The 23985-nt window shown below is 44.3% G+C and overlaps 1 protein-coding gene across 1 annotated transcript in view; it reads right to left on the bottom strand.

Annotated features, from left to right (window-relative positions):
- Positions 1–2043: 2043 nt before the first annotated feature.
- Positions 2044–23985, bottom strand: part of Slc16a2 (solute carrier family 16 member 2) — a 138389-nt gene continuing 116447 nt past the window's right edge. Inside the window, exons 2-6 of the mRNA XM_008850471.3 lie at positions 16880–17024; positions 12838–13288; positions 11282–11425; positions 6771–6999; positions 2044–4632 (exon numbers count right to left, since the gene is read on the bottom strand). Of these exons, the coding sequence (XP_008848693.1) occupies positions 4412–4632; positions 6771–6999; positions 11282–11425; positions 12838–13288; positions 16880–17024 (1190 nt within the window). The 3' untranslated portion in view covers positions 2044–4411. The remainder of the gene's footprint in view (positions 4633–6770; positions 7000–11281; positions 11426–12837; positions 13289–16879; positions 17025–23985) is intronic.

Below are 23985 nucleotides of genomic sequence, written 5' to 3'. Positions count from 1 at the left end.
TGTGGGTCTGCCGAAGGAGCAGGGTAACCAGGAGGTTGCGGCTAGGGTGTGACATGTGCTGCGGATGGCAGCCGGGAGGGAGGTACCTCCCCCTGGACGCTGTTTTGACACTTCTTACATGTGAGCAATAGGCTAATTTTATTAGGCTCGGGCTCAGTAAGAAACCAACGAACAAACGAGGTGCACGGATAGTTCTTCCGGACTAGTGATTGGCCCAGGAGGCCAGAGACTGCGCAAGCAGGAGGGCACGTGGCGCCTCTGTCCGGGTGGGGGCGTGGTGGCCCCTGTCCTGACCCCGAGTAGCGCGAATTTTGGCGCCAAGATCTGCAGCTGTAGGCCACTGAGGCGCAGAGGAGGAAAGGATATCTTGGAAAGAAGATAGTTCAAATTCCTTCTTGTGTCCTAATTGTCTCTAATTTTATTCTTTTCATTCCTTAAGTTTCTGGACGCTCCAGAGTGCCAGACACCCATCAGGTCCCTAGGATATGTTGCTGATATGATAAAAATAAAACAAAACAAAAAACCAAACCAGTCATGGTGCTTTGTGTGCAATGGCCACTAGAGAGAGCCGAAAGGCAAGCATCAAAAGGCCTTTGAAGCTCTGCCTCCTCAACCCTTTGGGAAGGTGGGTATCCAATCCCTTTCCTTGTTCTTCTGTGGTCTCTGGTACTTTTCGGCTTATTGGAATTTCACAACTTGCCTCATGTTTGTTCTAAGCAACACCCACCCTCTCCTAGTACCAGCTGTCAGGCACTGGGGATTTGTAATCCCTGTCAGCTGGCCTGCTCTGCTTCTGTGGAGAAGTAGTTGGGAACTGCTGGCTGCCTTTGCAGACATGAAAAGGCCCTGAGGGAGAGCATATGCTCATAAAAATTATGGGATTCCATAGCTTTGAAATCTAATGATCTTGAGTGATCAAACACAGACTGAGCCCTGGGGGGTCTGGGGGAGGTACTGAGGGAGCAGAAGATCTTGGGTGAGAAGGCCTGGGGCCTGGCACTGGGACAGAATAATTAGCCTCAGTGGGAGGAGGTGAGGAGGCCAGCAGCCCAAGGGTGTCTGCACTGAGCAGGGTGAATCACAATAGCCAAGAGCTGGGTGGTGAACCATCCTCTCCCAAAGGAAATCAGTGGCTTCTCTTTGTCCCTGCTTGGTCCCGTACATGGACAAAGGGAGCTGGATTTTATTTGTAACTCTTGGGTTGGTGGGAATGGAAGGATAGTTGGTAGAATTAGGTCTCCAAAGCCAAGGCTACATGAAGGTCTAGAGTGGTTTGGAGAGAGAAGAGCAAGGCTTTGTATTGGTTAGGAGTGAGGACAATGGTGAAGAGGTGGGGTAAGATGAAAGTGAGATTTTGCTCAGCTTTTATTTTCGCTCCAAGTTAGTCCCGCTGACCCTCTTTAGGAAATGAGCTTGCTATGTACAGTTGATGAAGTGGGAAAAACCTCAGTTTGCTCTGTCGCTGATGAACTGTGTGAATCTGCAAAGGCCCCTCCCTTTCACCAGGTCTCAGTTTTTTCATTTAAAATTAAAGGAAAATGGAGAACTTTAAGGTTACTCTTACCTTTGTCTTTTCTGTGAGCCTCTCTCCTATATCACCCTACATTCCAGACTCTGGGGCTGTGGGCTTATGTAACTCAGCTCTTCTAACCTCTTCAAGTTTCCCAGCAATAACATAAAGGAGAGAAACAGGGGTTGGGTTGTATTTGTTGATTTCCAGTGCAGCACTTTTGTAGCAAGGTGATAGGAAGAAAGGTTAGGACCTTGACAGGGCCTCTATTCCAACTCGGCCAGCAATTATGTCTTCATTTTGGAAAGTAACCACCTTTTCCGCTTTAGGGTGCCCTAAAAATTTCAGTCTCAAGCAGTCCCCCAACCCAAATCCCCTCCATAGTTCTTCTATTTTTCCACTGTCAGCTTTTCCAGAGAATAGAGATCCAGGAAGAAAAATGGTTTGGAATGAAACTTCAATTCTAAAGCTAAACTTCCTGCTGTTAACCAGATTAAAGTTGGTTCACCCTCGCAGACAAAATACATATCAAAACCAAACATTTAGATCTGTTTATTTTGTTCCAAACCCCTTCAGGATTTAAATGTCCCAGGTCTCAAGCTCTGAAATTTTGTTCATTCTCCTAGTTTTAACTAGTGGTGCATAAGAGACTGCATCCTATTCTAAATATTAATACTGCTGTTTTGGCCAACCAACATTCTCTCAAAAAGCACACAAGCCCACACATGCACATGCACATGTGTGGAAATAGTAAATTGACATCCTGTCAATGTTAGGTGGGCAGATTTGGGACCTGTGAATGTCTTTCCTTTATCTGCAGAGAAGTGGGTGGCAGCCTGGCTCTTAAGGGGGATCTAGCCATAAACAACGAAGACCCTGCACTCTCACACTTGAGGCTACTCCTCAGCCCCTTATCCCTGCCCCAGGGCTTGGTGGGGGTGAGGAATGGAAACAGGGGCATTGTTGTTCCAGTATTTTCAGTGGCCTCTCCTGGGAGTTACAGGGCTCCTGGGGCCCAGCTTCTCCTGTTCCATAGAAGCTTGAGCTGACAGGACAGTAACTCTGCCCTTTCCTGCCCATGGAGCCAAGAACCAATGGGTTTTCCTTTGGGGAGTTGATAAGAGCTGGACTGGGACCAGAGGAGGGGGACTTAGGACTTCGGCCTTGAATGAAACATCAGAGGCCAACCATACCCCAGCTGCCTGTTAGTAACGGAAAAACTCATGTATGGGGACCATTGTCGTCTTTGGAGGCCCTCAGAGCAACCTCATCCTCTTGGTCTTGGGATGACCCTGGCTTGGGGTGGCAAGTTACTGTTGGCTTCATGTAACAGCCAGAGATGTCTGGCAAAAACATGATGAAAGGTTGGGTGACAGGAACACAATAGACAAAGGCCTAGAGAGGAGAGAAAGAGACACAAAGAGGGAGGAAAGAGGCTGAGCTCCTAATGAGGTGAGCTGTGCAGCTGGACATAGCCTGGCAGTGCCTTTTGCCTCCAGCCAGGGGCACTTGGAATGCTCTTCAGTAAGACTGTTGCCCAGAGCCTAGGTGTAGGGAAGCATCTGGTACCAAGTTCAGAGGGACAAAGGTGGTCCAGAGCCTACTTTTCCTGGTACCTTTAATGCCCACTAAGGAGAGTGGCCCAGAGTACCCAGCATAGGGGACATAGTGGGTAGTAAAGGCTAAGATGGCTTCCTGTTCTTAAAAGAAATTGCCCAACTTTATGTGCAGCTGTTGCCTATACCTTTTTTGGGATCCAGGTGCAGAATGACTTTTTTTTCCCTAGATCAGTCCATTTCTTGACTTGGTCCAGGCGGAAATAGAAAATTGGGAGATGGAGGAGTTGGTCCTTCACTATGTCATTAACCACAGCACCTTCCCCCACCATGCCAGTGCACTGTCATCAGCCCTCCTGTGTCTGCTGAGATGAAAGGAACTTCTTCACATTTTGACAAGTGGATACAAGGATGGGAAGCTGGGATGGCCGCTTGGTTAATGTGTTGGCTTGGGAAATCTGTAAAAGTTAATGAGTGATACATGGAACTCTGTGGTGTTTAAAGTCCCTTCCCTGTATGATGGTCTGCTCTTCCAGTCTATAATTATATCAGTTTGAGCCAAAAAGTGAGATGTGGCTCAGCCTGAGATAAGTAGGATTAATGCTAGTTTTAGGGATGGAGTGGCTCAAGATGAAGCTGATTTGACCCAAGCTCTGAGTCCCTCCTTTCTCCAAGCACCTAGGTGTCTATGACAATCATGAAAAGAAATAGAGGGGAAGAAAATGGAGAGAAGACAGTAGAGGGAAAATAAAAGGGAAGAGGAAAGCAGACTGTTAACCAAGCATATCGTGGGGTGCTGCCTGTACTCATCCCTTGGGAAGCAGAGCTTTCAGGAGCTGAGAGATGAATCAAGGCTCCTTGTCTCCTTTGTCCTTCCTCCCCAAACCCCAAGTGGCTTCCAAGGATGAATAGAAATGAATTCCTCAGCAAACAGAAGTTTGAGTCTCCCCTACTAGGTTCCTGGGACATAGTAGCACCTTTGACAGTTGATTGTAGTGGGTGACTAAGAAGCTGGGGCCAGAGGTTACATCCTCCTCCTTCCCCTGGTTAGAAAGCATATGGATAGGATCCAAAGGCTGGGGGTTGGGGGATGCCATACTTTCCCAGATCCCAGGAGAAGAAGGGCCTGGCAAGTTTCAAGGTATTCATGGGGAGAATTTGGTTAATGAGTTTGGAACACCGAGAGCATTGGCTCAGAGGAGATGGTCAGGTGGTTGAAATGCTGTGTGCACAAGTCTGGGAACAAGTGTGCTGGTGGCAAAAATGTAAATGCTGAGCGAGGATGGAGGGGTGGGGAATGGAGGGATGAGGCTAGGGAGGAGCACACAATGGCAAGACATAGGCATTAAATTGGCTCTTCCGGGGTTGGGGAACCAGGCAGCAGTTCTCCGTTGGGGTCTGGATCATGGGATAACATCTTATCCTTGCTGGAATCCCTCTGCTCCTTCTTGAACATCCTTTGATGCATCAGCGGGACAAAGAAGAGGATTACAGCCCCGATGATGGGGGGCACACCCGCAAAGTAGAAGGCCACGTGGTAGTCACCAAAGCAGTTGTGAAGGAGGCCTGAAAGGGTCAAGAGACAGGAGTTCAGTTCAGCTTTGCCCTGTCACCCAGAGGTGCTCTCTCCCTCTTCTGGGAGAGTGTTGGCCTGTGCTGTCTTGACTCTGGAGTGCCCTCAACTTCAAGGCAGGTGGCTCTACCCATGCTTATAGGGCTATAGGCCCCTGAGGTGAAAACTCATTAGGAAAGACAGTAATAAACCTTCTCTTAATTTTCTGCATTTTGTCTTTCATCAAGCTTATAATCACCTTCCAGTCTTTCCTAAGGCTGAAGTTACAAAGAAATTTAGTTCCAAAGAACTCCAGAGAACAGTGAAGCCTTGCCTTGGTTCATGGTGGTAGTCCCCATCCCACCCTCATTTTGTTCTTGTGGAAAATTTCAGCTGAGTTCTTTTTTAACATTAAAATTTTATTTATTTTTCTATTGTGTGTGTGTGTGTGTGTGTGTATGTGTGTGTGTGTGTATACGATGTGCATGTGCTGGGGGGTTTCATGTGCATAACACGGTATGCATGTGGACATATTTGTCAGAGGAAAAATTTGTGGAGTTGGCTCTCTCTTTCCACTTTTATGTTGGTTCTGGGGATCAAACTTAGATAATCAGGTTTGTTTGACAAGTGTTTTTTTCTTTAATATTTTCTTTATTTTTTTAATTCTACGAGTATGAGTGTTATGGCTGCATGTAAGTAAGTGTATCTATGTCGTGCAGTGCCCACAGAGGACAAAAGAGGCTTTTGGATCCCCTGGAACTGGAGTTATGGACAGCTGTTAGCTGCCATGTGGGTGCTGGGATTCGAACCCAGGCCTTCTGCAAGAACAGTCAGTGTTCTTAAGTGCTGAACTATCTCTCCAGCCCCCTGTTTGGCAAGTGTTTTATCCACTGGGATATCTTGCCAGTCATCATCTCGGCTTTTTCTCTGATGTTCCAATTGCCCTTAGAGGAAAATGAATGTGCGTATTTTCTTCCGGTTACATGTATGAAGGAGCCCTCTGGGTTCTTCCAGCTGCCATTGGTGTGTTTGGTGTGAGATGCTCACCTCAGAAGCTAATATGAGGTACATCATTGTGAAGATGAATCCAGAAAGCTTCCCAGAAAAGGCGGAAAGACCCTTATTCTTTTGTTTACTTGGGACATAAGTAAGCAAAAAGGGCAGAATTGTGGATTCTGTAACACTCTCTGACTGGGTAGAGGCTCCCCTTTCCCATTAGAAAGTGTTCCTATTACATAACAGCCTTTATTGAAAGATTTTCCACTATCACACATTGCCCTCAGAACGCCTTGCACATAATTGGTATTCAAGGAATATTTGTTGAATTAGTGCATTTGACAAATGTGGGGGCGTGGTGGCTAACACATGAACTGATGTTTGCAGTAAATGCCTAGAAAGGAGATGAAATTCTCTTTTCATTGGTTTTCCTGTTTCTTGTGTTCCTTGAGGTATCCACAAGTGCCCTTCTGGGAGGGAGGAGGCTAGGATGGCATACTAGTACTTTGTTAGTCCTGGGATATTTTAAAAATCAGATCTCTTTTATGGGCTCAGTTCCAAAGCCAGTAGAGACAGAGGAGGAGGAGGAGGAAGAGGAGGAGGAGGGGGAGGAGGAGGAGGAGGAGGGTGCCACTAAGTTTTAATAAAACAAGGGTCAACTTTCTATTTTCCCACTTCTTTTCCCAACCTCATTGAAAATAATCACTGGACTGTGGAGAGAGTAATGAGAAAATTGGATCAAAGTCAGGTATGATGGTGCTCATCTGAACAATCCCAGAACTTGGATGCTGAGGCAGGAGTATAAAGAGTTAGAGGCCAGCCTGGTCTGCCTAGCGAGTTCCAGGCTAACCTGGGTAACATAACATCAAGAAGGCCAAACTTATTTTTCTTTCTACTCTTCTGGAAGGAGCCATGCTATCTAAAACAAAACCCCAGTGAAACATACATAGTCATGGACAGCATATACTCCAAAGTGAATTTATGCTGTTATACTGTGTTTAATCTCTTCCATCAGTGATGGGAAGGGGTTTCCTGCAGTCTAAAGAGGTGTTCACACAGAAAATCAGAATGGAAGGAGCTTAAGTGGAGATACTCAAAAAAGCTAGAACCCTCCCAGGGAACATGAGACTCACACCTTCTCCAGAAATCAGCTCACCTGCAATGGGGGGCCCAGCAATCATTGGCAGGGCCATCATGCCCAGGAGGTAGCCAATGGCCTGTGAGGCCTGCATGGGGCCCACCAGCTCAAATGCGATGGGGGCCATGATGGTGATGAAGAAGCCATCACACAAACCCAGAAAGAGGCAAACAACGATGAGGCCCCCGAAGTCCTGGCACAGGGGGATCATCATGGACATCAGGCCCAGGAGCAGGAATGAAAGGACCTAGAGGAAGAAGAACCTAAAGTCATGTGCTGACCAGCCAAAAAAAACACATAGTAAATGACATCTCCTTTCTCAGATCTTCATTTCTCCCATCTGTAAAATGAGGTGGGGTGGGGTATCAACAGGCAGAGTAGTTGAAGATTATTTACTATATACTCATGCCCCTTCTAAGTTTGTATTGAAGAGTCTATCCTTTAAAAGTGCCTCTGCTTAAGCTGAATCTAGCAAGATGTTTTAGAAATCTTGAGAGAGGGAGGATGTAACCCCTGGTCAAAGAAGTTGGTCTTTGTAGTAGTCGCTGAGATAAAGGGAGGAATTGTTTTCTGATTTCTGATCCTGCATCTGCCTGTCCCAGGGATCAGGACCTAGGATCAGGCCATGTTGGTGTTCTCAGATCCAAGTAAGGTATGGGAAGAGGCAGAGAGGAGGAGAGGAAGGCTTTTATGATGATTAGATGGGGGCTTCGATGGAAGGTGCAGCTTACTAATATGGGAAAGAAGCTTTGTGGAGGTAGATTTTAGGAAACATCTGGACCCAAGAGAGACCATTGGGATGTTCACTCAGGTTCCTTGTGCTTTAGGATTTGGGTCACATCCACCATCTCACACATTTCAGGCATTGTGTTTCTAAGAGCCTTTGGGCTTGGCTGCAAGCTAAGAAGGCAACAAGGAGTCTTGCAAGGGAGCTAAGCTACTAGGAGGGTATCTGCAGAGCCTAAAACTAGCCCATGAGCACTGACTAGCCACTGTGATTTCTCTGGGCTGAGTAAAGTGATTCCAAAACAAAGACACTGTCTTTCTAGAGACCAGTTGTTTTCTCTCTCAACAGATGAAGGGCCACTGAAAGCACTACTGCTTTTCAAAAATTTGTTAAGGGGGCTGGACAGCTGGCTCAGCAGTTAAGTGCACTGGCTGCTCTTGCAGAGGACCCAGGTTCGAATCCCACACCCACATGGTGGCTAACAACCATCCATTAACTCCAGTTCTAGGGGATCCGATACCCTCTTTTGATCTCCACGGGCACTGTATGGCATGGGTGCACTTACATACATGTAGGCAATATATTTATATGCATAAAATAAAATAAAATAAAAATATTAAGGACATTTGCAGCCTGTGTCTCTGGTACAGGCTGAAGACCTAGGCTGCAGGCAGAGAGAGGAGCCCCTACTCCCAACTTACTGAAGCTGGCCGAGCCAGGTCATATCAGGGCCAGAGCTATGACGTGATCTGATTACTAAGGCCTTAAGATACCCAAGGTTTTTCAAATAGTTTGTAGTTGACTAATAGTTGGGCTAACTTACCCAGGAACACAGAAGAAATAGAGGTTAAATCTGCTTTGTGTGCTAAAGATGTTCCATGTTGTTGCTGATGGTTGTTTTGTTAGGTCAATCAGTTGGTGTTGCTTTTTAGAAAGAATAATGTCATCTGAGGATATGTCTTTGTTGAGGGACCTTGAATTTTATCCAGTCCCTTTTGAGGTAGCTAGGCAGAAGCTAATAATAAGAAATAAGGCACCTCAACTTCTCCTCTATGCACTTCACACATAACTATGTGACAAAACCAGCCCCATCTTTCAACCAAACCAATTATGGCAGTTAAGATTTAATACCACAAAGGACCCCATTAACTGATTTTAATTAGCTATAGTCACTAACTATTTTGTCTACCTCCCTGTTTTCATCCTGCACAAGGCCTTGCCAAGGTTTGGAAATTAAAAATCCCTCCTGGAACTGGAAACCAGTCTTTAATAATGGCCCAAAGTGAGGCTATCTTGCAGGTTGTCTCTATTTCCTTTCCAACAGACTATGAGGGGACTATATGTCAGGCATGTCTGCTGTCTTCACCAACTATCAGAACCATAAAGTCTACTTGGACAGCTCTTCAGAACCTGAGGCTACATACCCTATTTTCCTCCCAATGCCTGTACTCCTGCAGCTGACCCTGAGAGCAAAGGAGGCCAGTTCCTGTGATGGTGTATCTTAAAAAACTACAGAGGAGAAGTTCATATATTGTCTTGTGCTTTGGTTCTGGAACACTGAATTGCTTTCTGTGCGTGTGTGCATGTGTGTGTGTGTGTGTGTGTGTGTGTGTGTGTGTGTGTGTATTTGTGGGTGCATGTGCAGGGGCACATGTGGACATACATACAGAGGCCAGAGAACAACCTCTGGCGTCATCCTCAGAAGGCCATGTACTTCTTTTGAGACAGGATCTAACACTGGTCTGAAGCTCAGCAGTTAGACTAGGTAAGCAATCCCTAGGAATTCACCACCTAGCACCACCTCCCCAGTGGTGTGTAATAAGTGAGTGAGTGCCACCATGCCCAGCTTTTTTTTTTTTGTCTTTTTGAGACAGGGTCTCTCTGTAGTCCCAGCTGGCCTGGAGCTCACAATGTAGACCAGGTTGGCCTTGAACTCACAGAGTTCCTCCTGCCTCTGCCTCCTGAGTGCTGGGATCAAAGGCATGTGCCACCATGCCCGGCTCATGCCCAGCTTTTTAAAAAATTAGTTATCATTTGTGTGTGTGTGTGCATGTGCATGCACTTGTGCATAATGTGTGTGTATCTGGGTACATCATGTGCCATAATGTGTATGTTGCAGTCAGATGAAAACTCCACCTTTACATGGGTTCTAGGGATTGAATTCAGGTTGCCAGGCTTGTGTAGCAAGTACCTTTACTCACTGAGCCATCTTGCTGCCCCCCATTTTTGCTTGTTTTTTTTAAACAGGGGTTCTGATGACCAAATGCAGATCCTTTCACTTGTAAGGCAAGCATTTTATTGACTGGCTCATCCTTCTACCCCCAAAGCACTCAATTTGTAAAATGAGGGTGCTAAACGATGAAGAAGGTACCTTAGCTATAATATTCTACAGCTATTTTCTATTATTCTAAGTGTTGAAACTATGTTAATTAAGAGGAAAAGGGGCAGGAGCAGAGTGGGTGGGGAGAATCAGAAGAAGTCCTGAGTCCTACTTAGTTGAGCTTCTAACTAGCTGTGCCTCCCTGTCACTTGGAACTCGAGCTGCACAATAGAAAGCAAAAGTGGCTTACGCCCTGCCTTTCTGCTAGGGACTGTGGTGAGAGGTACTGAGCTATAGCACTAGGCATGGGCTTCTGTCTCTCCTCAAGACAAAGTTCTGGCCCAGTGCCAGCTTATGCTTACTTCCAGAACCTTCTGGCATCATCTTGAAGCTGCTAATACTGGCAGGAAAGATAGGAAAGACTCATAGTGGGGGGGGGGTGAAAAAGGCTGAGAGAGCACACATAAAAGCCACTGAGATAAAGCACTTGCTTATATTTGCACAGGAATTCAGAATTTCACAATTGGTTTATCTCAGACACAAGCTCTTTGTTTGACCTTGGTGAGTCACTTATCCCCTGGAACTGGAATTACAGATGGTTGTTAGCTGCCATGTAGGTACTGGGAATCGAAACTGGGTCTTCTACAAGAATAGTCAGTGCTCTTAACCGCTGAGCCACCTCTCCAGCCGAAGACTGACATTTTGACTGGTAGCCTGTATTCAAATTAGACAGAACCCAGTTCACTCATAAAGTGACATCTGGAGCATCTGTCTACACATGCCCACATGTAACTCTATTGCCCACAACATGAGGAAATTTGTGTCACTGTCTAAAAGACTAAACTCTTGGTTACCCCTATATTTATTTTGATGCCTGTTTTAGGTGAGATAGGAAAGGGAAGAATTATTCTTACTGTGCAAATATGAAAAAATGAGGACTAGTAAGGCTGAGTAAGGTCTGTCCTTTTCTGGCACAATTTTGGTGTCCATTGGTAGGATGGCATTTCAGAACTAGTGCCTGATGCTAAGTAGCTCTGGAAATGTGAGAAGAAATGAACCTGGTCCCAGGTCCGGAAGAGACAGACACTAGGCTACTGAGTGCTACAGATGTCGGGACAGCATAGAGAAGTAGTGCAAGCAGTCTTTACATGGGGAAGCATCGAACTTGTGGCATTGGTTTCCCACTTTCATATGTTGAGCTATTATTAATTAAAAGCATCTGTGTAACATGTTCTACAAGGTTCCATATACACTGCTCTCTCTGAATTCTTAGTCCATTTTGATGAAGGAGGCCAAACAAGGATAACTGCCTTTGAAAGCAAGGGTAACTGAGGCTTCGATTGTCTACCATGTTATACAAAGCTGATGTCATAGCTGGGACTCAGAGAACTGCAGAGATATACCCCATCTCTCTATCTTAGAGCCCAGGGAGAACTTTTGGCAGGCTGTTCTTCCCCACAGTAGACAAATGGACACACTTACTTGCAGGTAGATCTTCTTAAGTCCAGGAATAGAGTCACTGATGTGGCCTGACACAAGACGTCCAAGGCCTGAGGTAGCCCCAATACATACCAAGAGCACCCAGGTCTCCTTGATTTCCCGGAATTCCTCTTCCACATACTTCATCTGAAAGGCATAACACCAGGACCCCCAAATAAGAGGAGAAAGAAGAGCTGACTGGATAAATGCTGACATATCCAGGATTCTCTACTGCCCATTTCCCTGGAACAGGATGGCAGCCTCTGATTGGAGCAACACCCTTCTTCCGTGTACCCCAGATTCAGGAAAAGCCCTCTGGCTGCTTATATACTGGGGATGTAGCTTAATGATAGACCATGTGCCTAGAATGGATAGGGCCCTGGCACGCACACACACACACACACACACACACACACACACACACACACACAGAACCCAAAACAACAACAAAAAACCACCTCAAAGTATGTGGAGAATAACAGCTGGTCTACAACCAACAGTTCTGTGGTCAAGTAAGTTTAGTGATGCTGGATAAACAGAGTTGATTAGGCCTTTTTTTAAAAAAACTGCAAGATTTGTTACTACATTAAAGGGATCACTACATATTACGAATCCAGAGAGCTCCCACATGTTATTTTCTGAACAAAATCATTTGACCACAAAGACCAACATTCCACAGAACAATCTTTACAAACTATGTCTTAGGTTATCTGAGCTATGCTCCCAATGATGCTTATCTCCTAAAGACCATCTATCCAATTATTTTTTTCAGTACTAGTGATTAAATCAGGGTCCAGTGCATGCTAGGCAAGCACTCCACCACTGAGATCTGCAGCCTTCTTTTTTTTTGGCTTTTTTGAGACAGGGTCTCCCTGACTCACTGTGTAGACCAGGCTGGCCTTGAGCTCACAGAGATCTGCCTGCCTCTGCCTCCCGAGTGCTGGGATTAAAGGCGTGCACCACCACGTCCGGCCATTGCAGCCCTCTTTTTATCTTTTTTTTTTTTTTAATTTGAGACATAGTCTCACTAAGTTGCTCAGACTGGATTGAATTAATCTTGTAGTTCAGGCAGGGCTTGAATTTGTAATCCTCTTGCAAACCTCTGGAGCAGCTGGGATTTTAGATTTTCACCACCAGGTCTGGCTTCTGCTTAAATTTTAATCATGGGGGAAGCCATGGCTCTTGGGCCTTCCCCTAATGAACCACCCTACCATCCCATCCTAGAGTCCAGTGGATATTTACCATTGAGGCTCTCTCTGGATCCATGCTCTCTTTTCTCTCTCTCTCTCTCTCTCTCTCTCTCTCTCTCTCTCTCTCCAATCACTGTTTCGCTCCTTTTTTCTTTATTTGCTTGAGACAGGGTCTTACTTTTTAGCCTAGGCTGGCATCAAAATCATACCAATCTTCCTTCTTCAGTCTCCCAACTGTTGTGATTACAAGCCTGAGCTATGCTCAGCTCTGTTTTGTTTCTTTTTTCAAAGATCCCAGCTCTATCCTTTCAATGTCTTCCACCTCCACCCTCTGGACTCCAGGCAGGTTGAAATCAAATTATTCCTCACCAGGTGTACATAGGGAACGAAGTAGCCAAGGGCAGCAGCAGCAATCCCGAAGGCCCAGATGCGGTAGGTGCGTTGGCGGAACACTCGCATGTTGAAGTACTTCCGGAGCTGAGCCAGAAAGCGCTGGCGCAGGGTGTGCACACCTCTCTTGCTTGGGGTGTCTTGGGAGCTGGGCAGGAGGGGCCGGTAGGTGAGTGACAGCAGCATAAGAACAAACATGAAGGTACTTAGCACCTGGAAGGTTTGGGCCAGCTTGATCTTATCCCCCAGCATTTTGATGAGGAAGGGGAATGACATGGAGAAGATGCTACTCCCAGCAGATACCACACCATTGGCCAGACCTAGGCGGCGTTGGAAGTAGTGGCCCAGGATGACGAGGGATGGTTGAAAAGCAAAGGAACAGCCACAACCGAAGAGAATCCCATAGGTGAAGTAGCGCAGGCTCAGGGAGCTGTGGGAGAAATACCAAGGGCTATTTTCAGCAGCCTGACAAAAATCTACCTACCTCCCTCCTTCATCCTTGGAGACATCAATTCCTCCACCCTTAACCCACAGCCCCATTTACCACTGACCTGTAGAGGAGATAAAGAACTTTCTGAATCTCACTTTGCAGAAGGGGAAGCAGAGAATCAGGGAGGTTTGTTGCCCAAAGTAACTACTGGACTTCAAAAAAGCTTGGCCTTGAGACAGATGTGACACACACCTGTAATCCCAGTACTTGGAAGGCTAAGGCAGGAGGATCAGGAGTTCAAGGTAGCCTGGGATACACAGTGAGACCCTATCTCATTAAAAAATATAGCCGTAGGCTTGAATTCAGATCTATATGATTATAGCATAACTCATAGCATGAAAGATGTTTTTTTCTAAAAGAAAGAAAGCCAGAATTGGCCTTTGCAGAGGCTAGATGAGGGGTTATAAGGAGACAATCAGAGCCTTGGAGAGAAGTTTCATCTTTGTTTCTTTTAAAGAGTTATTTTTGTTGTTTAATTTTATTGTTTTTAATTATGTGTATATATGTGTCTATATGCCTATATGTGTCTGTGAACATGACTACAGGTGCCCTGAGAAGCTAGAGGAGTTGGATCCCCGTGGAACTGGAGTTGCAGGTGGTTATGAGCCACCTGATATAGGTGCTGAGAATTGTACTCAGGTCCTCTGGAAAAGCAGTGCATGCTCTTAACTGATGAGTCATCTCTTCAGCCCCTCATCTTACTTCTTACCTAGACACTACAAGTGGGCTGGGGGACCAAAGCTTTATTCTAAGTAACAACAAAGGTTCACAAGAAGCCAAAACTCTGGAAAGCTGAGACTCTCCATGGGACTCCTCAGTGTCTCTCTGCTCTCAAGGCCCTTAATATTTCAGAAAATGGCTAATGATTTCAGGAGAATTCCCTTTCCTTGCAACCTTGCCCATGGTCCAAATATCTCAAGTGTTATATCTCAAGCCTTGAATGATTTCCATTGGGACTATGAGTTAAGGAGTCCCTTTAATTTTCAGAGTTCTTTATCTATTGCTGAACATTGGTTTGGATTAGTTCCCATAGAGTAGCCTGGTTAATTGACAGGAAGTGGAGTCTCAAGTTGTAGGCCTGGCCAAGAAAGACAGGTCCTGGCTTAAAACTCTTTGGCCCTGCTCTGTCATAAGCCTCTAAAACAGAAGGCAAAGTGCTGGAAAGGGAAAAGCCATGGGCAGGTCAGTTTGGCCAGCTATCTGTCCTCAGAAAATACTGACACAACCTAGTGAAGAGTTTTATTTTATTTTTGATGCTATATTTTGCAATAGTTCTTATCAGGCCACTAAATTAATCAGTGCTCTTCTTAGTCAGGTTATTGTTCCCCAGACACAGACTTAGTCTTTAGACTAAAGAACTGGACCTATGCTGCACTACCAATGTGGTATTAGATTCTCAATGCCAAGATAACTGTTATCATTGTTAACTTCCATTTGCTTGTATTCACTGGATGTGAATTTAGTTTCTAACAGGTTGTCTCTATTTACAACATATAGCTAAGCTTAGTGTTCTCTTCTGTTAGGTTCCTTGGGGTCTTCTCCTATTAGATTATAAATACCTTATGGGATTGGCCTCGCCTAGGTCCTTATCTAAGGGAGAGGAGCCAGGCCTAAAAGAAGGGGGCTGTGAAGGAAACATGAGATTCAGTTCATGGTGCTGTGTGGTGAATCTATTTCTAGCTGGGCTCCAAGACAGGAGGAACTTGAACTGGGCTTGCTAGAGCCTCATCAGTGCTGCCCTGTGCTCTGACCTACTCGTCATCTGAAAGGACTCAGAGCCCTGATCTGAGACAATAGGAAATAGGACTTGGAGCTCTAGCCACAAGCAGAACCATTTGTTTTCCCTTGGACATGAAGTCATCCAGAAAGTTTCTTGACTTGGAAAATATTCTTTCAGAAAGAGCAGAGTAGGGGGTCAGGGACTAGAGAACAAAATGCCCCCTGCAATAGGCTGAGAGTGCCAGAAGAAAATGTCACATCTGGGTGCATTTCCATCCTGTGCCTGAGCCCACGTGGACTCAAAGGGAAATGAGATCCGTATGTTGCTAATTTGTTTACATTTTGCTTTGCTCTGCCTCAAGAAATAAGCCTCTGCTGTGTAGCTCTGAGACTAGAGAGATTTCAGAAGCCTAGCTCACTCTCACAAGGAGTCAGGCACCAGCTTGTTGAGGGCAAATGAGGCTGACCAACAGAGGGGTCCCGAGAAGGTTTGAAGCTGCTGCCTTGGGAGGACTGAGAAGGTTCCAGGCAGGGTATGGTTTCCCTACTCCTTTGTCTGGGTTGGATGGGTTGGAACCAATAAACTACTGCAAGCCAAATCTAAGCTCTGCTGGAGGGCAAGCTGGGCAGCCAGAAATGCTCAAGTCATTAAGCAAGCTGGCTCACCCTCACCAGCCTCAGCTAAGGCAGTACATGCTTCTTAGTCTCCACTACATGTGGACATTTAAGCCCAGAGAATCATGGCTCTCTCTCCCGAGTCAAAGTAAAAAGTCTCTTTCATACTCAGCCTCCATTCTAGGTATTATGTCACTGTGGCCGTTTCTGTATCAACCTGGTCACTGTTCTCCAACAGTAGCCCAGGTAGATTGGTAGGAGGTATCACAACTTGCAGTGTTTTATGAAAGTCAAGAGACTTCTTTAGGAATCTTACATTACTCTACTGTGGGCTAGGGTCTTTATTCTCCCTTCCCCTGTACACATGCTTCTGTAGGGCTGGCAGGAAAGAAAGAAAATGCACATGTAGTCTTCTCACCTAGCACTACAAGTTCTGCCAGCGGGATCAACAAGACTAGAATTTTAGTTCAACTTGGACATAGCTAGGTTGCTGGCTTCTGAGTCTGCTTCATAAAGGATGCTGCTGAATATCCCTCTCATGAAAAAGACATGAATTCTTATCTGTCCTAATTCATCCGCGCGCGCGCGCGTGTGTGTGTGTGTGTGTGTGTGTGTGTGTGTGTGTAGAAGAGACACCCAGAAAAGAACCAGATATGCTAAATAGCTGTGGGCTCAGCTGATCTGTTCTTCAGATAAAGGATCTTTTAGGAATGCTAGATCTTCACACAACCTCACTCAAGTAGCTCACTTCTAGGAGGAAAGGTAAAGTCATGAAATGTGTGCCACATAAGAGGGGAATAGAATGGCAGAGCTAGGAGAGGTCTGAAGAAACAATGTGTAATTGTCTTGTGTTACAGATATGTAAAGTGAGATCCAGAGAGAAGGATGATCATCAGTTGTTCCATAGCCAGTTAGTGGTCAAAGCACAGTTTGGGCCCAGCTCTATGACCCCATGTTCTACACTACACTTTGGAAGTCTTAGATCCTTTGGGGGTGATTCCTTGTAAACGTTTCCTATAGACCCTTCTTTGATGAATTGCACTGGATCATGAATCCTGGGAGCAAGTTGGTCTTTGAGGGCCCTACATGGACAGAGCCACAGGGGATTCTACAATGAGAGCAGTGTCTGTAGCTGAAGCCCAATGAAAGAAGCGAATTCTCAGCCTTGGAGAAGTATTCAGCAACCCTGGGCCTTACCTGGTGAAGGAGCTGGTGTGGAGACCGATGAAAGCAACGGCAGCCCCTGCAGTGGCTGTGATCCGGCAGCCCAAACGATCAGTGAATATACTCACAATGGGAGAACAGAAGAAGATCATACCCATGGCAAGGGCACCGACCCATGCTGCAAAGAAAAGGACACAGAGGGAGGTTACTGTGGTGTCTAGTGATACTGCTGTTGCCTTTGCTTTTCTCTGGCCTTTCCGATGGGCCTCTGGCCTGCACTGTCAGCAAGCTGGTTGCTGATTATCAGAGAGGTATGCAAGTAGATGCAAGATATAAAGCAAGATTTAAACATGGTTGTCAGATTTGAACTAGTCAAATTTGTAACAGAACACAGGCATGCCAGGCCAGTTCTGTAGCTTTAGAAACAACTGCCTGGATTCAGGGGCAAGGAACATGAAGGTAAATTTTAGGAGCTATGGTCAGACTTGTCTCAATCTTTGGAACAAAAATCTAAATGCTAAAAATCTTAAAGATAATGCTAAGATTAAGAAGCAGAAAAAGCCCACTGAGATTGTACTAGAATATAGAGTAGATTCAGGGACCACCTGAAGATTTCCAAGGACTCTATGCAAAATGGTCACATAAACCCTTATGCTGAAATCCATCACCAGAGTCTATGTTTGGTAAATTTCTGACCTCCCAACTCTCAAGGAGTTTATCTTGTTTTTAGAGGCTGAGTATCTGTAACAATTTTCAACAGGGAGGAGGAAAGTTTTCCTTTTACTTACATTCTTCTAGCCCATTTCCCCTTGTTCACTCCTCAGAAGGAGAGCCTAAGATTTTTGTTTGTTTGAAGGCTGTTATCAAGTTTCATCTTGAGCCTCTCTTTTCTAGGTTAAATAATCTTAGTTCCTTTAACTTTTCTTCTTAGCTTTAATTTACTTTTGTAGCTGTAATTATTTTCAGAGTCCTCCTCTGAACTCATTCCAAGTCTTCATCATCATCATTATCATCATCATAAAAGCATTCAGTGTAACTGTCACCTGAACAGGGCTCTGGGCCAGCTTATTTCTCCAAGTGTGTAACCCCAAGTGGACCAGAGGAAAGGGCCACTCCACTGCCTGTGCCTCATACCTTCACTCCAAATAGGTTGTTCAGAACCCACTCAGGAATTTTTACTTTGCTAGGGTACTATCCTGAGCTCTAGCTGCCCAGCTCCAAAAATCCTGACTCAGGACAGCAAGGGCCTGGACTTTCATTACAATTTCACCTATTATTATCTGCAGGATCTTGGGAAACCACACTTCTCTAATCAGATTTCTCTAATCAAATTTGCCACTTGTGAAATGGGGTTTAAAATTCCAGTTGTGCCTTCCTCAAAGTGCTTTCCCCACTTGGAAGTGTTGGGGACTGAACATAAAGGCTCACAGGTGTTAGGGAAGTGCTCTACCACTGATCTACAGCACCAGCTGTAGTGTTTTCAAATAATGTTTTCATAGTGTTTTTATAGTGTTTTCAAATAATGATCAGATATAATTATATGTGAAAGAGAGCTTTGGAAATGTTAATAGTTACACTATATGTAAACAACAATACAAATGGATCATAAAATTTCTGGAAGAAAGTATAGGAGAAAAGTCATTTTAACTTTTTTTTGGCTTTTTGAGACAGGAGACAGGATCTCCCTGTAGTTCCAGCTGGCCTGGAACTCACTATGTAGACCAGACTGGCCTGGATCTCACAGAGTTCTGCCTGCCTTTGCCTCCCAAGTGCCGAGTGCTGGGATTAAAGACATGTGCCTCTACTCACGAAATCCTAGAATTAAGCAAAATTATGAGGACAGGAAAATAAATGTGTGAGGGAGAGGAGATAGGGGAAGAGAGAATTAGAGAAGGACATGAGGGAATGTTTTGGGGTCACTGTAGTGTTATTCTTTTGAAAGTGTATGGTTCAATGGTAGAGCATGTGCTTGGCATGTGTGAGGACCTGGGCTCAGTAAAAAATTTGTACAACTGAGCACATGAAAGGGCGACTATTACCATATGTAAAGTGCATCTCTAAATCTTATTTTTAAGAGGTGGCATGGGCTGGGGTATAGCTTGGTAGTAAGAGCTGTAGGAATGACTTTTTTAAAAAAAATACTTTAAAAAAATTAAAATCAAGCCAGACAGAACCTGGACTAATGACCTTTAAACTTGCAACCAAAAACTACAAAGTCACTGAACCATGTGTTCTTGTGATCTGGACACCTGATCTTGATTCCTCAGAATCTCAGTTTGCTGCTTCACCCAAAGATAGTGAATGAATGTGTGTATGTGTGAGATTAACATATCAAATCATGAAAAGCAGTGCATGCATGTTCATTGAAAACAATGAAGATGGAGAAGAATTGCTTGACCTTATGTGTATGACATGTTTTAAGCCTAGGAATGAAAGGGTAAGATTATCTGATAAGATAAGGGTGGATCTAAACTTGTAGTTCCCCAAAACTGATACAGGAGAAATGGTTTTGAATAAAAGTATGGGTGAGGCTTGACTCTGCAGCATAGTTCCAAGAGACATCTGGTGTAATATGTGTCCTCTGAGTTCTGGCCCATGCTTAAAGCTAAAGTTAAGGTCAGGCTGCTTTTGTTCGGGTATTAAGTGTAATGTGGCATGATAATGCCACAAAGAGCATATGGCTACTATCATGCAGGAAGTCCTAGGTTCAATCCCTAGCGACCATAAAGCAGTCGTGTGGACACTAAGCCTACAATCCCAAAACGACCAAAACCAAAAACAATACAAAGCCAGATTGAAAAATACCTCAGATGCATTTTCGAAGAGGAAAAAAAGTATTAAAGTTTGGTAGGTCATCTTACCTACTGACATTCTACAACTAGAACTCACTATTGCTTGCCTCTTTTGAATATCTATAGTACAATGAAAACTGATCATTAGGCTTGTAAAGCATCTTCTGTATGGTTCAAGAACGTTTAAATTTTATTTGATGTAATCTAATTTTTGAAAAATTTAAAAATCTGGAAATAATTATTAATTTACAGGAAACAGTCAAGATTGCTCAGAGGGGTTCCATGAGTCATTTGCACAGCATCCCATTATGTAACTATAACACAATATTAAAACAAGGAAGTTGACTGTGCTACAATGCATACTTACAGTTCTGTGTTGTTTTATTATGTGCAGATTCCTACCAAATTAAGATATACTATTTCAATACCACAAAGAGCTCCTTTATACTATCCATTTATAGTCAAGCCCAGATGTTTGTGCCACCATCCCTGATTCCTAATAACAACCACTAACTCACTTTGCATCTCTGTAATATATTTTTAATTTATTTTTAAAAATTTTAAGTTTTTATTTTTTTATTTTATGTGTATGAGTGTATTGTCTGCATTTATGTAAGTGCACCCGTGTTGTACAAGGCTGGTAGAGGTCAGAAGAAGGCATTGGATTCTCCTAGAATTGGAGTAACCAACAGTTGTTAGCCGCCATGTGGGTGCTGGGATTTGAATCTTGGTCCTCTGCAAAAGCAGCCAAACGCTTGACCAGAGACATCTCTCCAGTCCCTGTCTGTAATATTTTTACTTCAAGAAAGTTATATAAACAGAGCATAGTGACATGTACTCATAACCCCAGCATTTGAAATTCTGTGGCAGGAAGATCAAATGTTCAAAGCCAACCTGGGCTACATAGTGAGTTCAAGTTCCACCTAAGACACATAAGACCTTGTCTCAAAAACCAAATTCCCCCTCCAAAAATCCAAAAACCAAAACCAAAAATTAAACTTATATAGATATATAGTTTGTGACCTTTCAGCACAGCAAAGAATCAGCAGAGTAAAGAGACAACCTACAGAACGGGACAAAAATCTTTGCCAACTATATGCCAGCCAGGTTAATATCTAGGCATGTACTTAATTATAAAAATTAAATACCAATCCCCAAATCATCTGATCAATAAGTGGACCCATGAACTGAATTAACAATTCTCAAAAAGAAGAAATATAAAAGGCCAATAAACACTTGAAAATATGCCAGGTATGTTGACACATGCCTGTAATCCTAGCATTTGGGAGGTGCGAGCAGGAGGATTGGGAGTTCAAAGTCAGCCTTTGCTACCTAATGAGTTGGAGGGGAGCCCTAAGTGCACCTGAGTGCTACATAAGAACTTCTGTCAAACAAGAGCAGCAAAAACAAACTTGAGAAAATGTGTACTATCCTGAACAAATAAAAATTGTTGAGATTTCATTTCACCCCAGCCAGAATAGCTATCATCATGAAAACAAATGCCAACAAATTCTGGAAAGGATATGTGGAAAGGAACCATTACATATTGCTGGTAGGAGTGTAAACTAATGCAGATACTGTGGAAATTAGTATAAAGTTTTCACAGAAAATAAAACTAAAGCTACCATATGATTCAGTTATACCAGTCCTGAGTATATACCCCCTGTCACCCAAATTCCCTCTGGGTCTCCTGTGCTATCAAGCAAACCATATAACATATCTTTATGTGCATTTATTAACTTACAAAAGAATGAGTACCCAGTGCCTAGCCCCATGCCACAGCTCAGAGCCCACCATATCAGACTGCGCCATGCCCATAGTCACCGTAAGTATTTGCTCACGCCTCCAGGGCCAGCGATCTTGCCCCAGGTCCATAAGAGTCAGTCCATTCTGTCCTTGAGCTGCTGTGTGGCTGTGCATTCCCCATGCTGTGTGTGCTACCCATGGCTTGCGGCTTCCATCCCAAGATGGCTCCCAGCAGCCCCTCTGTAATCCACGTTACATGGCAGGCACTGCCCCTTGGAGGAACTAGCCAATTGGGAGACACTCCACCCCTTTCCTCTGCTCTTACAATCTTCCCGTCCGAGCCTTGCAGGGGGTGGTAGATGTAGGGCGATCTCTCTTGTATCATGGTGAGATAATGGTTTCTTGGGCCTCCTCATTAGTCATCTTTAGGCTGTGGCCACTGATCTATCTCAGTGGTGTTTCTTCTACTATAAAGACAAATGGAAGGAAGTAGACACGTTTAAACAAACATGAATGTAAATACAAATGCCTAGAGGATATCCCAGTAGGTGTACTATATTCATTAAACAGTATACTCATGATGGCTTCTCTACTAGGGCCTGTAGTCTGTCTCGATGCAAGGCATTGGCCTGGTGTACAGAACCAGATGTGTGTTCCATCCCTAGAAGTTGGCCTTATCCAATTAGAAATTTGTCAGTTGTACATGTGTTGGTCGAGCCATTATTGCATTTGCAGGTATTGCTTGGCATGTCCATAGTGTGCAGCATGTGGGGTCCATCATTGAGTAGAATTATAGGGGATCCTTTCTTCCCCAACCATCCGCATGAATATGAATGTTATCCATCCAGTGGCATGGAGTTTTTTGGCTTAGTCTCAGTTCCATCTCTTCTTCTTCTCCCGTGCTCACAACATGTAGTGTCTTCAGCAACATGGTCTTGCTGACCTTTCTAGTGTACAACTGACATTAATGGCAATAGCCTTGGTGAATTGGAGGACCTCTAGGATCACTCTCTGACCAATAGCTCATAGAGGGGCAACCCACCCTTGGTACGTAGATTTTCTTAACACATATAGTTTGGGAGTCTCTGTCCTCATCTTACCCAACCTACATAAAACTCCCAAGAATCTTACAGCTATAGCTGGCCTTTGCTTCTTCAGGTGTCTTTCAAATGGATTTCACATCTGTAAAACACTCGAAGGAAGGTTAACATTATATATTAAATCAATCATAGACAAGGTCTCACACAGCATGGAAAGGTTTTTTCCATTTGTATCAACTGTTTTCTCTATAGATCCTTGTTAGGTACCATAGCATGGGTACAAGGCATTAATTTGGTTAGCTTTTTACCATTTTTAGTTATCTCTTTGGATTCTTTTATTCTTGATACACTTACAGGTGTTGGCTCCAGCTGCCTGACCCTGCACTGGGCTAAGGAGGCAGGGGGTTTCTTCTGTCCCTGCTGCACTAGTGGGTTCCCTGAGTCAGACAGGCTCTGAGTCTGCCTCCTGACTGTAGCCATATCTGTCATCTTCCCATTGACCACACCAGGTTGCTGGGGGAGAACTTGTTGGGAAAACCTGCTTCCACCCCTAGTATAGCCTTCATCAGAAGAGAAATGCATCTTATTTAATCCTTGGGGATTCTTAACCACCCCTTGTACAGTTGTTATCCTTCGAATGTCCTTTGTAAACTGTTCTTCTGGTTTTAAAACCTTCCAGAAATGCCTTAGTACCGAATTTGGTTTTCTATCAACTTTTTCTCTGGGTATTTGAGCTTGACATAAGTCTTGCCACATTTGTCTTCAAGTAACCCAAGTGGACCATTTCTTCAGTCTGGTCTTTTTTATACCTCTTATAGGGTGTTCTGTTATTTTACAGGCATGTTTTACATGCTGGTCAGAATCATTTAGATCTGCCAAAGCCTCTCTCACTTTACAAAGATCCTGTCCCATCAAAGGGCTTAGTAAAACCATTAAAGCCCCATACCATTCTCGAGGTCCCAGTTGAATTAAGCTTTCTTTCATATCTCTGGTGAACACAGTCTCATCTGGCCCAGTGAACTGGACATCATATATTGCTTTCCTCATACCTAGTTCTCTCAGTAATGCCTGCCCCTCCTTTATAGTCCTCCAGCCCCTGCTAATCATGTTAATCTCCCTTGGTGACAACCATGTATCTTTAATGCCTTCAGCCATCCACCACATTAAGGACTGCTGCCCCCCCTGCACTGGCCTAGGTTGAACAGCCTATGTCGCAAGGATGGTTGGGTGGTTATATAACTCAGCTGTGAAGTTTCTGAAGGACTTAGACTGACATAATTTTCTCCCATGTCCCATACTCTCACAAGCCACGTGGCCAGGGGCTCTCTGCTTGCTTGCTTTTAAGTTTTTCCTAGTTTTAACAGTTCTAGCATAGAATATTTCCTAGCTACAGCACAGTTAACTTTTTTTTTCCTTTTTATTATTATCTGTCTTTTCCTCTGAGTCCTTGGACTTTACACAAGCCAAAGTGTCCCACCTTTTTTCTCTCTCCAGCTCTGCAACTGGGTCTGCCAGTTCAGCCTTTTCAGCTTTCCCTGCCTGGGACACATCTTTTTTTTTT

Source organism: Nannospalax galili, unplaced genomic scaffold (assembly GCF_000622305.1).
Source record: "Nannospalax galili isolate Female #2095 unplaced genomic scaffold, S.galili_v1.0 scaffold365, whole genome shotgun sequence".
NCBI classification, from domain to species: domain Eukaryota; kingdom Metazoa; phylum Chordata; class Mammalia; order Rodentia; family Spalacidae; genus Nannospalax; species Nannospalax galili.
Note: the sequence above shows the minus strand (reverse complement) of the source record. Positions and strands in the feature narration are given on the sequence as shown.